This window comes from Sceloporus occidentalis, unplaced genomic scaffold (genome assembly GCF_023333645.1).
Source record: "Sceloporus occidentalis isolate IW3139 unplaced genomic scaffold, rSceOcc1.0.p SCAF_9, whole genome shotgun sequence".
Taxonomy (NCBI): Eukaryota; Metazoa; Chordata; class Lepidosauria; order Squamata; family Phrynosomatidae; genus Sceloporus; species Sceloporus occidentalis.
In genome coordinates this window covers 25,206,048-25,222,172 of record NW_028316989.1, presented here as the reverse complement: position 1 = coordinate 25,222,172, position 16,125 = coordinate 25,206,048, and the positions used below count along the sequence as shown (strand labels likewise).

The following is a 16,125-nucleotide window of genomic DNA, read 5'->3' as shown; positions in this document are numbered from 1 at the left end:
CTCCAGCAGAACCTGGGAAATTTGCCTCTTGGACTGCAACTCCCAGAATCCCCCAGGCATCAGTCAGTGCTGGCTGGGCATTCCTCAATCTCTCAAAAGGAAGCTCTCCAAACTCTGACCTCGCCTTGCCCCTCGTTTCCCCAAATGAGCTCCAGATGCTGCTTCAAAGGGAGGACCAGACCAGGGCTGCCCTACAACTAGAAGCCACTGCCAGCCTCATGGGCCCTCAAAACCTTCCCTAGCCCCCTTTGGATGCCCTCCAAGCCCTTGGCCATCTCTGGGCAGACTGGGGGGGCGGGCACTAGCCTGGGGGCCTTTCCGTGAAGAGGAGCAGCAAGAGGAAGGGCATCGGAGGAGGAAGAGGGGTCCCCCTGGTTCTTCAGGGGGGCAGCACTGCAGGTGTAGCCAAGGGTCCGTAGGGGAATTTTATTATGTTGTTATTAGCTCAAATATTGCAAGAGGGGCTGGCCACAAGAGCCCACCGAAATCGCCCTCCCGATTTGTATACAGAGTAGACCAGGGGATCCCAATAAATAAAGCTGAGACGGATATTAATAACTAGATGTTTAATTTATTAAAACAGGGGGAAAACACATGCGTTGCGCATACACTCACACACACATTCAGGACTCAGGAAAATTAGGGTTGGAAAATAGGAACAGATTTCAGGCGTTACCAGAATGTAGATTCCCTCCGGGAAGCGAATGGGGTGGTGGACAGTGAGACAAGCCTGCTCCGCAACCTGGGTTTGAGCAGAAATGCCGGCTACCAAAACAGAGGTCCGACTGACGTGGAGTAAGTAGACCTTGCAAATGGCGCGCTGAGCAGCCAAAGTGGGGACTTTTTATAGGCCAAATCTGGCCTGGGGCAAAGAGGCTGGCTTGGCCGAAACAAAGGTGTTCTAAAGATTTTCTTTTCACCTGGATGTCTGCTTTAGATAGTATAAAGGGCTTATACCTCTCGGACAATAGGTTTGAGGAGGAGGTTGATAGCTTCAGGGAAGGCAATCCTTTCACTCTTCCCAGCCTTGAGATAATCCCTTCATGCGACTTCCCTAGACCCTCTGAGATGTTAATATGGGAACTCCCTTAGGGGAGGTGTACATGTCCTCTCGCTTTGCCAGTAATGGCGGACAGGCTAGGAGTCTGGTCAGGGGTCATCCAAGGGTTATCATTGATTCCAAAATTTATATTGCAGCATGGGTAACACAGGGAGCCCATGCTCAGGCTGAGGACTGGGGAGGCCTTCTCCGGGGGCCACACTTTGAGCCGGGCCCTCTGCTCTCCTCCCCCCACTCTTACTCTCTAACAAAAAATATCCCTATGATCCCCCCCCCCAAACCTAGCAGGGCTTGAGGGGGGCTCAGCTGAGGGGACTTGGCCGCTTCTTGGATCCAGGGCCCAATAAGGGAACCAGGTGGAGGGACCAGGCCCACCAAAGGAATGGCTGTGCCTCAAGGGTGGTCTGCCAGCATTGGGGAGGCCGCAAGAGACCCCCCAGATGCTTAGGGGACACCAGGCCCTTCACTGGCAGCCACCTGAGCTGCCACCTCCTCTGCTACCACCCCCCCCTCCCCCACAAACCCACATGCTTCTTCTGCACTTCCTGGCAGGGCTGTCGCGCTCACAGAGCAGAGGCGAGGAGACCTCTTCCCCTGACTCCGCTGCCACAGACTCTGCTCTTCTGGTACCTCCCCCCCCCCAAGTGCCACTGCCAGCACCTGCCCCCTCCCCAAGGCAGAGATTGCAGGAAAGAGGCAGCGGCTGGAGGGGAGATGCACTGGTGGGTGCCCTTTGGAGCCCTGCTGGCCCTTCTCCCTGGACTGTGTGAGTAGTACCCCTGACAGACCCTGGGAAGAAGGACGGGGGACAGGATGCATCTGGATGTAGTAAGAGACCCCCGGAGACTCTGCCCTGGGTTCAGTGCCTCCTCCCCAGAAAGAGCCATCCTGGGCATCCAGCTGTGACTGTGGTGTGTGGGGGGACGCACTGTGTTTACACCCCACCGAGAAATCCCACCCTCCCATAGGCCTTAAAGGTCTTTTAAAGCCAGCAGCATCTCCCTCAGTCTGTGTCTGAAGCCACTGAATGTCCAGCGAAGCATCCCTTCCTCTGGGGGGGTGCACACAGCCCCCCTCCCTTCCACTATGCCACCTGCCACAATAAACAAGGCTGAAGGTCTCCGTTGGGGTGGGAAGGACACCATGGATGGGCAAGGGAAGGAGCTTACTCTGGCACTCAGTCACTGGCTGGTGCTGGCTGGGTCTTGCCACCATTGGCACCTTCTTCTGGCGACAAAGTTTTCTGAAGAAGCAGCATTGCCAAAATGCCCCCAAAGGAGCCCACCCCTAATTCTCAGGGGCTACAGCAAGCCAGCTTTGTTCTCTGCCCAGGGAGGATGCCAAGTGATAATGCCAACATGGTGCCTTCTTCTTCCTCACTGGTGCTTTCTTTTTCCTTTGCAGCTGGTTCTGTTTGGGGAGAGATTGGAGGTAAGCCAGACACCTCCCCCCCTCCCCGTGCTTGAGGCAGCTTCCTCTGGCCTTTCTCTCCTCTGACTGGGTGGGACTGGGGCACTGAGGCTCTCTATGCTGGGAAGAGGAGGAGGAGGCACTGGGTGGACTGGGACTGGCAACTGGGTGAGGGCTGGGGCACTAGTTTCCTCAAAGCCAGATTCACCCATGCCCACTGACGCTCTAGGGCACCTTTAAAACTTACTTGGCACAGAGCTGGATTCATTTGGGCCTCTTCGCTTGGCGGCTTCCTGTCCTCTTTCTTTTGCATAGAAGTATCATACTCTGAAGTGGATTGGGGCCTTTCCTACCCACATCTAAAGGAAAGCACTCAGGCTGCCTTGTTTGTTTGACTGCATGAATTTTCTATCACCCTTTCAGTGAAGTATGGGGCTGAGTTGTAGGGATCCCTGCAAGGCCAGTTGCCTCACAGTGACAAAGTTTGCAGTTATACAAGGGACCAAGGGGAGCAGATTCAGAGTCTGTATTTGCTGGTGGATTTTAATATGCATTGGCTTTAAAGGTTCCTTTCCCTGTGTTAGAAAAATGATTATGGTTTGGTTATTTGTGGTTAAATCAGGTTAGCAGCAGCAACACAGCAACAAGCATGTACTCCACAGGTATTTGGTAAAAACAGCTAGATCTGAGCTTCTGGCAAATAAACAGGATACATTGGTAGGTAAAAGAAACTTACTTTATTGCTACATTTAAGTTCTACAAAAATAACTATACTTTTAACAACTCCCTAGAGCTGACTCTCGTATGTGTAAAAGTAACAAGAAAAACTTCTTTAGTAGCACAGGCTGGTTTCTGGGTCCATGTTTGGTGAGAGGAGAGAGAGGAAGAGAAGAGAACAAAGGGCAATAAACTTTCTTGAGCCCCAGAAAAGGGAGGAGTATGGGAAGTGACCTCTTCATAAGTACACTGACCAAATGACCACAGAGATATACTTATGTGTTCCTGCGTAGAAGACCCCCCCTTCTCAAGGAAAGAAACATAGGTCTGTGAAACAAGTACGGATGCCAATACTCCAGCACCCTGATGTTATGTGCTGTGTTAGTTGGTGTTGTTCCCTACAGGGATAAATGGGTAAGAGATAACCACCACCAGCAATGATTTACAATTTCTCTTCAGAGATCCAGGTGGACATCTCAGGGAGCTCTGTGACTCTCACATGCCCTGCAGAAGAAGCATCCTGGAGATATGGAAAGGTGGAGGGAATCGAAAATCCCCTCTCCCTCTCGGATAATCTGGAGGAAGGACAAGTGGCCACTTGCAAAGCTGGGCAGAGCACCAGGGCGGTTTATGTGAAGATCAAAGGTCAGTGCCTGAGGGGAGAGGGGCTGGCAGGGGTTGGCCCTGGTCCTCCCATCTTGCCACCATTTTCCCACAGAAGAAGGCTGAGGGTTCTGGGCATGATGTGGCAATGGAGCTCCCCCGCCCCAGCGCTTGGTATCTGGGGGCTGAACCCAAGCCCTGGAAGCTGGGAGAGAGGAGGGGGACAGGTGGCGACCCTCTTTCCCTCCTGCCCAAAAGTCGGACTCTCTGCCTTGACCCTGTGCTGGTGGTCTTTCCGGCAGCATGTGAGGACTGCGTGGAGCTGGGCCTTGGGCTGGTGGCTGCCATCATTACCTCTGACCTTCTCGTCACCCTGGGGGTCCTCTGCATGGTTTACTTTGGTTGCAAGAACCACACAGCCACCTTCCATGGCAGGGCTGGAGGGGCAGGCACCCACGGACAGCCACGGGGTGAGTGAATGCCTTTCCTGCGGAGCATTGGAGTTTCTGGGGTGCACTCTTTCTGGTCTGCCCTCTTGGCTAGGCCCAAGAGAGCTGGGGGAGAGGGGGGCAAGAGGGGAGGGGGGCCACCAGGTCAGCCCTTTTCTCTTTGCCCTTGTGGGGGGCCAGACCCCCATTTGAGGGTGGAAAAGAGTGCCACCCGCCCTCCTGCTGAACTTGCTTTATGGGCTGAAGGAGAGGGTGAAGCCACATGGGAGCCCCAGAGGAAGGGGGCAGTGGAGGCCAGGCCATGGGGGTGACAGCTGAGTGATGGGGAAGGAGGGGATTGGGGAGTCCCATGTCCAAGGTGAATTCCTCCAGAGACAGAGGGAAGGAGGGAAGAAGGGAAGCCCAGGGCAATGGAAGCACCCCAGCTGAGCCCCTGGCTGGTTGTGGAGAGGCCACTGCCCCTCAGATCCCTCTGCCTTTTTTTCCAGATCAAAAAGTGGACCACCCCCCACCTGTCCCAAATCCAGACTATGAGGTAAGGGCAGACTGAACCCTGGGGGGCAGGGAGAGGGTCCACTGGGCAGTGTCTGTAGCTGAGGGAGGGACACCTTGTGGGGACAGGAGGCCAGCAAGACCCCTCAGCCTCTCCAGGGAGCCGCCTGGGGTCTCCTGGCCTCCAGAAGCCCCTCAGGGGCCAGCACCCAAGAGGGAGAGGGGCTGAGGGGTGTCCCCCTTGCAGGCAGAAGCCAGCAACTGATCCATCCCTCCTCTTTGCTCCTGCAGCCCATCCGGAAAGGCCAACGGGAAGTGTATGCCGGCCTGGGGGCCCGGGCCTTCTGAGGGAGATCCACAGCAAAAGAGGAGGAGGACTGTGCCCCAACTGCCCCTGTCTTGGCAGGCAGCAGCAATAGACATTGTGGGCATGTGTGCCACCTTCCCCTTTGGCATCAGTGCTTGTGTTCATGGGTCTAAGTGAGGTGGGGAGATGTAAGGCCACTTTCCCTGAGTCTCCCCTTCTGGCTCCTCATTCTGCCTCTGGGGCCCTGGTCTACTCCCAGGATGCCGCCCATGGTCCTGCATGTCATTGCCCCCAAGCCCTGGCTGGGGAAGAAACAGGGTAGAGAGATCTCCTCTGGGCCCTTTCACACACTCCTCCCCCCACAAATATTTGTGTTTTCCTTTGGTTGTGTTTGTGAGGTGTCCCAATAAAGTTCCTTTTGCCCAGCACCTGTCTGCTTCAAGACTCCTCCTGCAGCTCTTTGTCATTTGGTTGTGTATGTTCCTCATTGAGCAGCTCCCAGAATTCCTCACCAGGAATTCATGCTGGCTAGAGTCATGGGAATTGCAATCAAACATCTGAAGAGCAGTATAGTCAAAATTCCTGGGGTCAATTGCAGGACCTAAAGTGGATGAGAAAAGGCTTTACTACCCAAGGTACCAGATCCTGTCCGATCTTGGAAGCTAAGTGAGGTCAGCTGTGGTTAGTCCATGGATAGCAGATGGCCAAAGAGTCCCAGGGGCTGTAGGCTCTATTTCAGAAGAAGGAACTGTCCAAACCACCTCTGAGGACTCCTTGCCTAAGAAAACCCTCTAGAATATATGGTGATGCCTTATGTTGATAGGCAGCTTGAAGGCACATCCTCACACACAAAGTGGAAGAGGCAGCTCCAGCATCCCAGTCAGATGACCCTCCAGCCTCTGCTTGAATGCCTCCAGCCAAGGAGATCCTTCCAACTGGCCCTAAGGCAGCTGCCTGTTCCACTGAAAGAACAGCTCTGACAATTAGGACGTCCCTTCCAGCATCTGCTTTGGCTTTGCTCCTTGTCATTTCCACCTGGTGATTCCACTCCTGCTCTTTGGGGCAACAGGAAACCAGCTGGCTCCATCTTCTGCATGATGGCTTCTCTGGAATTTGGAGAGCACCATCAGGTCTCTCTTAAGACATTTCTCCTTTGGGCGGAACATGCCCAGCAGCTTTTTCAAGGCTTCCTCATAGGAATTGATTTCCAGAGTCCTCTCCTCCCTGGCGGCTCTCCTCTGAATGTGCTATAACTTGTCAGTCTTTCTTTATACCTGTGACACTTTGTGATTCAATGGCAAACAAGTACTATTGCTTTTGACCCCCACTGCATCCTTACAGGCCTGTTTTACCTGGTCTGTGGCCTTTTGCAGACCAAGCAAAAGAAAGATCTATTTGAATGCTCAATTGCTTCTGGTTGTGACAAGTTTGTGTTGTCTTTGCAAATAAAGGTTGTTCAGATCTGCCATGATGGGGACTCTGCAATGAAGGCAAACCAGGTGCTGGAGGTGTCCAGGGCAACAACTTGTCCAGTTTAACTGGACATGCTCCCTCCAGTGCCCTTCCATGGGAGTCCCTACTGGCACTCTCATTATGCAGGTTTAGGCGCCAAACTAAAACCTTCCCCTTGGGCTAGGGCTTCTGTCTTTTCACGAGTTGCTTTTATTATCTGTTCTACAATCTTAATATTTTAACATTGAAATGAGCCTCATAATTGTTTTGGTTGCTATTTTGTTGATTGTCCTGATGTTTTATGATTGCAAATTGCCCTGAGGGCATTTGCCAGTAGCAAAGAATATACATTTAATATAAAATAAACACAAGAACTGGGCCTGACTGCAAGGCTCACCATGTCATATTTGGCATGGGAAACAGAAAGGCCCTGAGGGGTGTCTCCCTGTCTTGGGCCATAAAAACACAACAGTGAAAAAAACAGCTAACAGACCATTTGTTGACAACCACCCACCAAAGTTGTTGCCTGAGGCACCTGCTGCCACACATTGCCTAATGGCAGAGCCAGCCTTGGCCTCTCCATAGGACAGGATCCACATTGAGCCCAAACTGAAGGAGGCAAATCGACAATGACACCAGCTGCGTGGGGAGGAAGAACTGTGGTCCCATAGAAGAGCACTTGAACTGTTTCGCTCCCCACATCTCCTCCCCCCCCCAGTCCTTTCATTGTTCCACAGGATGCGGTTGGAGCACAAGTGCAGCTGCATGTTGAGGAAGACACAAACAGTGCACACGTCATGGCATAAATGGCGCCCATTGCGCAGTTCCCCTCTTCTCCACTGTGCAGCTGCACCACCTTCTGATTGTGCCAAAGTAGCCCTCAGATTTTGGGGTCATGCTTCCACTCGAGGTCCTTTTGGCTACAGACCATCCAAGAATGCAAGGTTTTAATAAAACAAGCAATACCTTTATTGAGGGAGACGTAAACTGCAAAGCCGATGGGGGTGACATGCAAGAGACTTTAATTGTGAGAAGACAGCCTTAGGGTCACCATAAATCGAAAACAACTTGAAGGCACACAACAACAATAACAAAAATGCCAAAAGTCTCCTTCATCTTCTGCTCCTAAATTTAGGCATCTAAAGCAAGGACTTCTCCAAGAACCAGACTCAGGATTCTCAGTCCTGTCCTGCAGCATAACCTGGCCCTATTCAGCTGTAGGCAGGACCTGGATTTTCTTTTAACATGCTCAGAGAGGATACCCCTCCCCTTGTCTCCTGTATTGGCTATTTAGTTTAGCAAAGAAACAGACCCTCACCCCACAATCCTACTCACTGATCTTTTTTAGGGTTAGGCCTGATTAAAATCCTGAGCAGGTCTACCCTTCCGCCAGTATGAGAGGGAAAAGGGGGTTGTCCTGGTCACCTTAAGAAACAATTGCACAGCAAGAATCAAACTATCTTTGCACCCTCCTCTACTGCCTGAAGCCATTTTCCATCTGGAGGTCTTGGTCGCTGAAGCAGGAGCTGTCATCCATCAGTTCAAGCAAGCTGAAGAGACAGTCAGGAATGCCAGGAGCAGACTGGCCTCTTCCCTCCTTCACCCCATTTTCACCGGTGGCGTGTCTTGCCAACCCCAACATGGCTGTATTGCCCATTGTTGCGTTCTCCAAGAGGCTGGTGGGAAAGAGAGGCCTGCCTTTAGATCCCGGGCCTGTTCTCCTTCACCTGCTTGAGGCACAAAGGCTTGGAGCAGGTAGCGGAGGAGGCAGCTGAGAGAAGAGGTGCTGAGCCAAGCAATCTGCAGGCTGCCTGGGGCTGAAGAGCTGGGCAAAACCAAGGATTCCTGGGGGAAAGTCCAGGCCACCCCACATGGCAGGGAGGTGGGGAGGGAGGTGGGGAGGGAGGTGAAGCACTCACCTGATAGAGCTGTTCGTTGGCCAACAGGTTCTGCTTATCGGAAGCCACTGTGCCAAAAACAGAGAAAGAACAAAACGAAAAGAGGAAACCTTAGATCCTGGGAAACAGGCTGAATGGCTGGGTCAGCCAAGGGGGAGACACCGCTCTGGAGCCAGGGAGAAAAAGGAGGAGAGTGTGCCCATGTTGTAAGGTGTGGGAGGGTATCTCTTTGGGGGCCCCATGGAGGAGGGAGGACGGGTGCCCTCTGAGAGAAATGGATTTGAATCAAACACATAAGATTTAATAAGAGTTAGAAACATATGACTAGCGTAGAAAGAAATAATCGTATGCTATAATTAGATTACATATACATGGAACCACATATATACACGTATATTATTATAATCAATATATCTATTCTAATAGGATTGAGTAAAGCTCAGCTGAGGCCCTTTAACTGAAAGGGAATTTTATAAAAATATATAAGTTAGTAAAAGAAAGAGTTTTTAGATAAGCTTTTTATAACACTGTTATTTATTAAATATTAAATATATTGTTTTATAAGAATAAAGGGGGTTATATGTTTGATAATAAATAAGATACACTTATAAAATATGCTGGACTTGGTTATTTTAAATAGTATTTTTTGTCTCTGTTAAGATTATCAAAATGGCTAAGTGTTCTGTTTAAATAAATAAATAAGTAAGACTGCACCTGGAAGTCAAGGACAACTTTGCAAAGGAGGAGGCAAAACAGTTTTTGGAGCCAACTGATAAGAGAGCTCCATCCTCATTAAATGTCAAGAACACTATTTTTTTTGGTGGGGTTACTAAAAGTCAAGAGATATCCCCTTTTGCGCATACGTAATGGGGGGTGATGAATATTAAAACACCCCTATGAATCTATAATGACTAATTTAAATGGTCATGAGATGTATGATGAGATATGTTATGGGTGGAGTTTTTACATACATGAAAAGGTGGTCTTAAAATTGATCACATGTCTAGATCTGGCCCATAAAAAAATGAGATAGAAATATTGTAACAGAAAATGTCTTATAAATACTGTGCAAAAGCTCAGACGGTGTGCCTCTTGCCTGAGACACCCCTTCTTGCAAGATTGTAATTAATAAATTGGAAATTGCTGCTTCACTTGTTTTGTTCTGATTAATTTGTTGTGGTACTTTGGTACTTAGAAAAAAAATCTGTATCTCACACCCTCTACATTCCAGCCCTCCTGCGACCAGACAAAGCAGCCCTTCTCCTGCCCAGGGGTCTGACGGCTGCAACACTAGCACCATGGAGGAGGAGGAAGGCCTCCTGCCCCCAGAAAGTGCCCACCTCTCTCTCACCTTGAGACCGCCGGCTTGGCTCCTCTACAGCAATGCAGTACACGGGGAAAGCCAAGAACAGGGTGGCCACAAGGCTGGCCAGGAGGATTCCCAAGATGGTGGGGAGGTTTAGGTGGACACAGTTCTGGCACACTGCAGGATGAGAGGGGAGAGTGCTGAGAAGGCAGCATCCCCCCCCCCCACCTCACTTGCCCAGCAGCACACCCAGGTCTGGCCTGAATGTCAGAGCCCCTCAGAGCAGAGGGTGCCCCTGAGCCTGTGAAAACTGCCCATCCCTTTACTGCAGCTCTGGGTCTGTGGATGCAAGTGGATGCGCCCCCACCTGGCCCCATCCTACCTCAGAAAGTGGGGTGCAGGCTGTGGCTGAAGCTCCAAGGCCCACTCACCCTGCTAGACGTAGCTGGCAAGATTATGTCCCTCCCCATCGGTGGCCAGTACAGGCCCAGGCTGACACCAGAAGGGCCAAGGGGCCCGCCGCCAACCCAGGCCTGGGGTGAAGCCCTCCAGATGCATCTCTGAGGGCAGGGAGAGGGGGAAGAAGGCTCACGCACTCCGGAAGAAGACCTGCAGGGAGGCATTCCTTTTGGGGTCTTTTTCATGGCACTGGTAGAAGCCTCTTGGGTCATCCATGGCAGACCCCAAGGCCAGCTTCTTTCCCATGTTGTTTAAAGGATTCCCATCTTTCTTCCACTTGATTTCACTGCTCCCTCCTTTACACTCCAATGTGATGTTTGTTCCTTTAGGCTTCACGATGATGGCTAACTCTGAAAGAGGAACATGGGGAGGGGGCTGGGATGAGAAAGGCAGAGGGAACCGGCCCACTCATCGTCCAGCCCTCCTCTGACAAGGACACATCTCTCAGGAACAGGAGGCAGGAGGATATCTGTCCTTATGATCACTGAGGGAAACATGGCCTCCAATGTGGTGGAAGCCTTTGCACAAGCCTGTGCCAGAGAAGGGCTACCAGCCCCCTCCCAAGCAACATAAGAAGCTGAACCCCGTATCCCTGGCCCTTTGGGCTAATCAGGCATGGAGGCCTCTCGGTGGGTTCTGGGCAGCTATGGGGGCATCAGCAGCTGGGCACAAGAATGTCCCATTTCCCCATGGGGGCAAAAGACTGCGTGTCCCCTGGGGCCCATGGACCAGGCACACTTTTCCCAGCAGTCCTGGAAACTGGACCACCTGGATCTTGCCTGATCCATAGGCTTTTAACTGGGTGCATGTGAGATAGATGGATTTTTAATATTAATATTCCCACTATAGATTTATAGAAATGGTTGCACCGTGGATATAGAAATGAGCTTTCTGGGGTCAAGGTTGTGTGTGTAAGAGAGAAAATGCTGAACAGGATATGCAGTAAAATGTTTAGAGAACAAATTTGCAAGCATCAAAGGCATCTAGCTTGCTTTGAAAGCCAAAACAATTAGGAACAACATCCTTGAATAAAGGAAATAACACATAAGTGATAAAGAGTGATGGAATATTCCAAATGAGTCAAAAATGTATTTTAAATTATTCAGAATTCTGTGTCCTGATTGAAAGAAAGATTTGTACGTTTGCACTTTGAACCAGCCAATAGAATACATTGTTAGGGACCTCATTGTTGAAATTACCTACATGAACAGCCATTTTCTTTGCTTTGGGGCCTTAGTTTTTTGGAACTTGATTTCCACTGAGGACTTTTGTCGGCATTAAAGAAATCTGGATTCTCAGCCTTCTGGGTCCTGTTGTTTTCTCTGCTCTGTCAAGCCAGTGGACTTAGTGAGAGAGGTCCAGGCTTTTAAGAATCCTATTACAAATGGGTCTGAGTTTACTTCCATAGGTATCATTTTAAATGGTGTTTTGAATGATCTTTTATGCTTCTATTCAGTGTCTTAATTGTATAAATTTTATTTTAATTGTGAGTCACTTTGAACTGATGGATGGAAGAGGGGAATAGTAAAAACAAAACAAACAAGCTTGTTTTTTGCTGCTCCAGAGAACAGGGCCTGGAACAATGGATGCAAACTGCAGGAAAAGAGATTCCACCTCAACATTAGGAGGAACTTCCTGACAATAAGGACTAGAAGCATAGAGTTGGAAGAGACCCCAAAAAGGGCCCTGATCCATTCCCACCCCCTTCTGCCATGCAGGAACTCTCAATCAAAGCATCCATGACAGATGGCCATCCAGCCTCTGTTTAAAGACATCCAAGGAAGGGGATGCATTGATTCAGAGTTCCTGCACGGCAGGGGTTGGATTGGATGACTCTTGTGGTTTCTTCCAACTCTCCGATTTTATAAGCAAGCAAAAAACCCAAACAAACCAAGAATGTCTCAATAGAAATGCCAAGCCCAAGAAGTGGAGGCGCAGAGGAAGCTGCCTCTCCTGAGCCATTTGCTCTAGCAAGGGCCCCCTTTCCTACCTGTGCTGGCTGGCAGCTATATCACTCCAGGGCTTCAGGTAGGACTTGCCTTCTCCCTGCTCCACCTAGAAATCCCTTGAGTGAAAAGCACAAATGGTCTCCCAAGGAAATGGTCCCCCCTCCCAGAGATTCAGTCACCCCACCAACACAGGTTCTCTACTTTGTAGAGGGTGTCCTGGCAGGTTGGGAGCCTTTCTCTCTCTTATTTCCACTCTTCCATCATTTACCTGTAGTCAGGGTTACCAGATGCCATATGCTCAGCCAGGTGCATGCTTTGTCTGACAGTGAGGGAACAGCTCCTGGCTGTGCGTTTTATGTATCTGTGTGAGACCTTTCATTTTGGCCCTGGAGGTGATGCTTGCATCTCCTAGACCTCTGGTGCTGCTGCTACTGGCCCTGCTGGCCTTGCCAGGTTGCTAATTAATGGATTGGGGGCACATCTGCAACATGCTTGTGGATCACACCAAGTTGCTCAGCCTTCCCTCCCCAGAGAAATTAGAATGCAATGTACCTTGTCCAGATTCAGGATTCCCAGTGAAGATGCCTGAGAAGAAGAGGGATAGTTACACCTTAAGAAACATGGGCCAAGCTTCTTGCACCTGGGACTGGGGGAAAGAGGCAGGGTTTAGCCCTGACTGAACACTTCAGTAAACATTCATGTGTGTAACTGATAACACCTGCTATTTCAGGATGGAGTACAAAAGGCTCTAAATACTCTAAAGGCACCAGATCCCATCAGATCATGGAAGCTAAGCAAAATCAGCCCTGGTTAGTCCTTGGATGGAAGACTGCCAACAAATACCAGGTGTTGTTGGCTATATTTCAGAGGAAGGAACCAGCAAAACCACCTCCAAGGATTCCCTGCCCAAGAAAACACTTTGAAATGCATGGGCTTGTCCTAAGTTGACAGGCAACTTGAAGACACACACACACGCACGACAATAATGGCAGAGACATTCGTTTCAAGTGCTTGACCTGGCACCAAGATGTGCAGGTTCTTTGAAGTCTAATGCATGAGGGAAGGCAAATGCTCAGTGGGAAAGCAAGCCCTGGCAACCAGCCCCTCAAAGCAATGGTCTGGCTACCTTTCTCTGCCCTCCTCCCCATGAGAGGCCCTGATTTCCCTTTCACTCCCATGCTGAGACCAGGCATTGATCACATGGCCTTCAGTCCTTGACACTCTGCTGGTGACCTCTGAGCCCTACCTGTGAAGAACAGCCCAAGGACAGCCGCAGGCCAGAGAGACCATCCTCTTCCCATCTTTGAGTCGCTCTTCAGAGTTGCACACTTGGATGCCCTGGCTACCTCGTTAAGCACCAAAGGACAATTTCCCAGTCTGCAAAACAACCTGGATGAGGATAGATCTGAACGTTGCCTTGGCTGCTTGCTGTGCATAAAAGCAACAAGAAACGTCTCTGTGGTCCCTTGGCACAGGAAGCCCGCGGCGGATGCCTCCCCTTCCTCTCGCAGTGCAAGGCCTTAGGTGAGCAGAAAATGTCAAGAGGTGCAAGGCAGCCTCTTTTCTGAGAAATGCAGCTGAATCACCCTTAACAGCTCCCTTTCTGAAAAAAGGAGTGGAAAACAGAGAATGGCCAAGAGACCTCTGTGCTGCAGGGCTGACTTTGGCCCTTCTCCCTTCTGCGCAGCCGAACCAAAGGAGGAGTCAGAATCTGTTTCACTCTGCATTTGGCAAGAAACTTTCCCAAACCCACACAGAAAGAATTGGTGGCAAAGTAGGAGAAAGTGTCAGGTTAGCAGACATGTCCACTATCTTTCATCTCACCCCTAGTACAGTGCGTCCTTGGTATACGCGGGGGATCCGTTCTGGACCCCCCCGCGTATACCAAAATCCACGTATGCTCAAGTCCTGTTGTCCCCAATGGCGGTGAGCGTGCACGCGTGCCGCCATTGGGGACAACTTCCCTCCCTCCCCTCTCCTCCCCCCAACTCTTTCCTTCCCTCCCTCCCTCCCTCCCTCCCTCCCTCCCTCCCTCCCTCCTTACCTTTTCTCCCCGGTGCCGTGTCGCTGCTGCCGCCGCCGCCACCGCCACCTCAACCGGAGCCGGGGGGAAGGCCGGGTGGGGGTTTTGGAGGCCAAGAAGCCTCCAGCCTGCCACCCAGCCCTTCTGCGGAGCACCAGCACCAGAGGCCTCTTCGGCCCCCACTCCGCCGCTGCCGCCGCCAGCACCTCTGTGCAAGGGCCGGGTGGTGGGCTGGAGGCCTCTTGGTCTCCAGTCCGCCACTCGGCCCCTGCATCGAGGTGCAGGCGCCGGCGGCGGAGAGGGGGCCGAAGAGGCTCCAGGCGCTCGGCCTCCTCCTCCTCTCCGTGGCGCCACCACCGCTGCCAGGAGAAAGGCCGGGTGCTGCTCCTGGAGGCCTCCAGGAGCAGTGCCCGGCCTTTCCCCTGTCAGCCGTGGCGACGGAGAGGAGGCCTCTGGCGCTGGTCCTCCAGCGCCAGAGGCCTTCCCTCCGCGGCTACAGCCAGGAGAAATTCCGCAGCTACAGCCAGGAGAAAGGCCGGGTGCTGTTCCTGGAGGCCTCCAGGAGCAGTGCCCGGCCTTTCCCCCGTCAGCCGTGGCGATGGAGAGGAGGCCTCTGGCGCTGGTCCTCCAGCGCCAGAGGCCTTTCCTCCACGGCTACAGCCAGGGGAAAGGCCTGGTGCTGCTCCTGGAGTCCTCCAGGAACAGCACCAGGCCTTTCTCCTGGCAGCGGTGGCGGCACCATGGAGAGGAGGAGGCCGAGGGCCTGGGGCCTCTTCAGCCCCCTCTCCGCCGCTGGCGCATGCACCTTGATGCAGGGGCCGAGTGGCGGACTGAAGACCAAGAGGTCTCCAGCCCACCACCCGGCCCTTGCACAGAGGTGCTGGCGGCGGCGGCGGCGGCGGCAGAGTGGGGGCCGAAGAGGCCTCTGGCACTGGTGCTCCGCTGCCGCCGCCGCCACCACCACAGAAGGGCCGGGTGGCAGGCTGGAGGCTTCTTGGACTCCAAAACCCCCACCCGGCCTTCCCCCTGGCTCTGGCTGAGGCGGCGGCAGCAGCGACGCGGCACCGGGGAGAAAAGGTAAGTAAGGAGGGAGGGAGGGAGGGAGGGAAGGAAAGAGTTGGGGGGAAGAGAGGGGAGGGAGGGAAGTTGTCCCCAATGGCGGTGCGCGTGCACGCGCGCCGCCATTGGGGACAAAATCCCCGGATTTGCCATGCACGTATGCTTAAATCCGTGTATAAGGAGGACCGACTGTAGCCCCTTCTGTGAATGTCTCACAAGGAAGAACATTTTGGATTCTACATCAGGGCAAGGAAATGGGACCAGTTTGCTTTTGGTTCTGAGCTCTCCCAGAAATAACACCTGCAGGGTCATCTGGAAAGAGAATTAGCTGGAACAAGGAAAGAGAATATTAGGCTTAAACAAGAGTATTACCAGTTAAAAGCTGCCCTTCAGATGGGAGCAGAGCAGTTTGCCCAGAAAGGGCATTTAACATGCCCCTTGTGTCTTCCTTCTGTTTCCTCTTGAAGCATTACCAGACTGCTCTGGACAGAGGACGCACCATGCTCTCCCCATGCTCTAAAACCTGGCCACTGACCAGGTGCCACAGATGGCCAAGGCCCTCTCTGGTCCCCAGGTGCCCAGGAAGACTGGCATCAGACCCAGGGGAGGCTCTGCTGGAGACTCCACACCGTTTCCCACTGGGACCCCATAGGAAGCTCAGAAGCTGCCTGTGTCCATGGAAGGGCAGGCAAACGGTGTGCCTTCTCCTCCATGGTCTTGTGGCAGGCAGTTCCAGGGGCCAACCAGGGAGAAGTGTGTGTCCATGCCAGCCTCCACTCTGCTTTGTGCAGGTGACCAGAGTCGCATCCTGCATTCCATCCTTCTGGGATTCCAAAAGGTCCTCCATTCTGAGCATGGTGGCTAGGAAGCAGTGAATCGCATCTCTGTGCCTGTTTTCAGCTTTGCTTTGGCCATGCCCTTGTCCTCCTTTGGGGCTATTG

General features: G+C 52.1%; 2 protein-coding genes across 10 annotated transcripts; one reads left to right on the top strand and one right to left on the bottom strand.

The window, feature by feature from the left end:
* The first annotated feature begins 417 nt into the window (after positions 1-417).
* LOC149307062 (T-cell surface glycoprotein CD3 epsilon chain-like) lies at positions 418-5,458 on the top strand. Of its 5 annotated transcripts, none has more exons than XM_089538039.1 (6): positions 418-795; positions 2,465-2,491; positions 3,647-3,832; positions 4,049-4,260; positions 4,728-4,774; positions 5,023-5,458. In XM_089538039.1, exons 1-6 carry the CDS (start codon positions 759-761, stop codon positions 5,213-5,215), a joined length of 702 nt encoding a protein of 233 aa, XP_089394165.1. In that variant the 5' UTR covers positions 418-758; the 3' UTR covers positions 5,216-5,458. The 5 variants fall into 5 exon arrangements, with proteins under 5 accessions (XP_089394165.1, XP_089394167.1, XP_089394164.1 ...); XM_089538041.1 differs by having other exon boundaries at positions 743-795; positions 3,093-3,832; XM_089538038.1 differs by lacking the exon at positions 418-795 and adding an exon at positions 1,720-1,826.
* A 1,986-nt stretch (positions 5,459-7,444) lies between these two features.
* On the bottom strand, positions 7,445-14,455 carry LOC149307061 (T-cell surface glycoprotein CD3 gamma chain-like). 5 transcript variants are annotated; one of them, XM_089538471.1, is made up of 7 exons: positions 14,147-14,455; positions 13,349-13,491; positions 12,655-12,687; positions 10,291-10,503; positions 9,740-9,871; positions 8,410-8,456; positions 7,445-8,166 (listed from the first exon to the last, which is right to left on the bottom strand). In XM_089538471.1, the coding sequence occupies exons 2-7, from the start codon at positions 13,401-13,403 to the stop codon at positions 8,101-8,103; spliced, it is 546 nt and encodes a 181-aa protein (XP_089394597.1). In that variant the 5' UTR covers positions 13,404-13,491; positions 14,147-14,455; the 3' UTR covers positions 7,445-8,100. The 5 variants fall into 5 exon arrangements, with proteins under 5 accessions (XP_089394597.1, XP_089394598.1, XP_089394594.1 ...); XM_089538472.1 differs by having other exon boundaries at positions 13,349-13,479; XM_089538468.1 differs by lacking the exon at positions 14,147-14,455 and having other exon boundaries at positions 13,349-13,756.
* Positions 14,456-16,125: the final 1,670 nt, after the last annotated feature.

Bases quoted from the DNA above. Each gene is read 5' to 3' on its own strand.
- LOC149307062 (XM_089538038.1), top strand. From the start codon at position 1,775: ATGCACTGGTGGGTGCCCTTTGGAGCCCTGCTGGCCCTTCTCCCTGGA. The intron at 3,833-4,048 runs GTCAGTGCCTGA...CCTGCCCAAAAG, and splicing joins GGTTTATGTGAAGATCAAAG to TCGGACTCTCTGCCTTGACC. The intron at 4,261-4,727 runs GTGAGTGAATGC...CTTTTTTTCCAG, and splicing joins CACCCACGGACAGCCACGGG to ATCAAAAAGTGGACCACCCC.
- LOC149307061 (XM_089538468.1), bottom strand. From the start codon at position 13,538: ATGCACAGCAAGCAGCCAAGGCAACGTTCAGATCTATCCTCATCCAGG. The intron at 10,504-12,654 runs GTACATTGCATT...TTCCTCTTTCAG, and splicing joins GAATCCTGAATCTGGACAAG to AGTTAGCCATCATCGTGAAG. The intron at 8,457-9,739 runs GTGAGAGAGAGG...TTTTTGGCACAG, and splicing joins GCCAAGCCGGCGGTCTCAAG to TGGCTTCCGATAAGCAGAAC.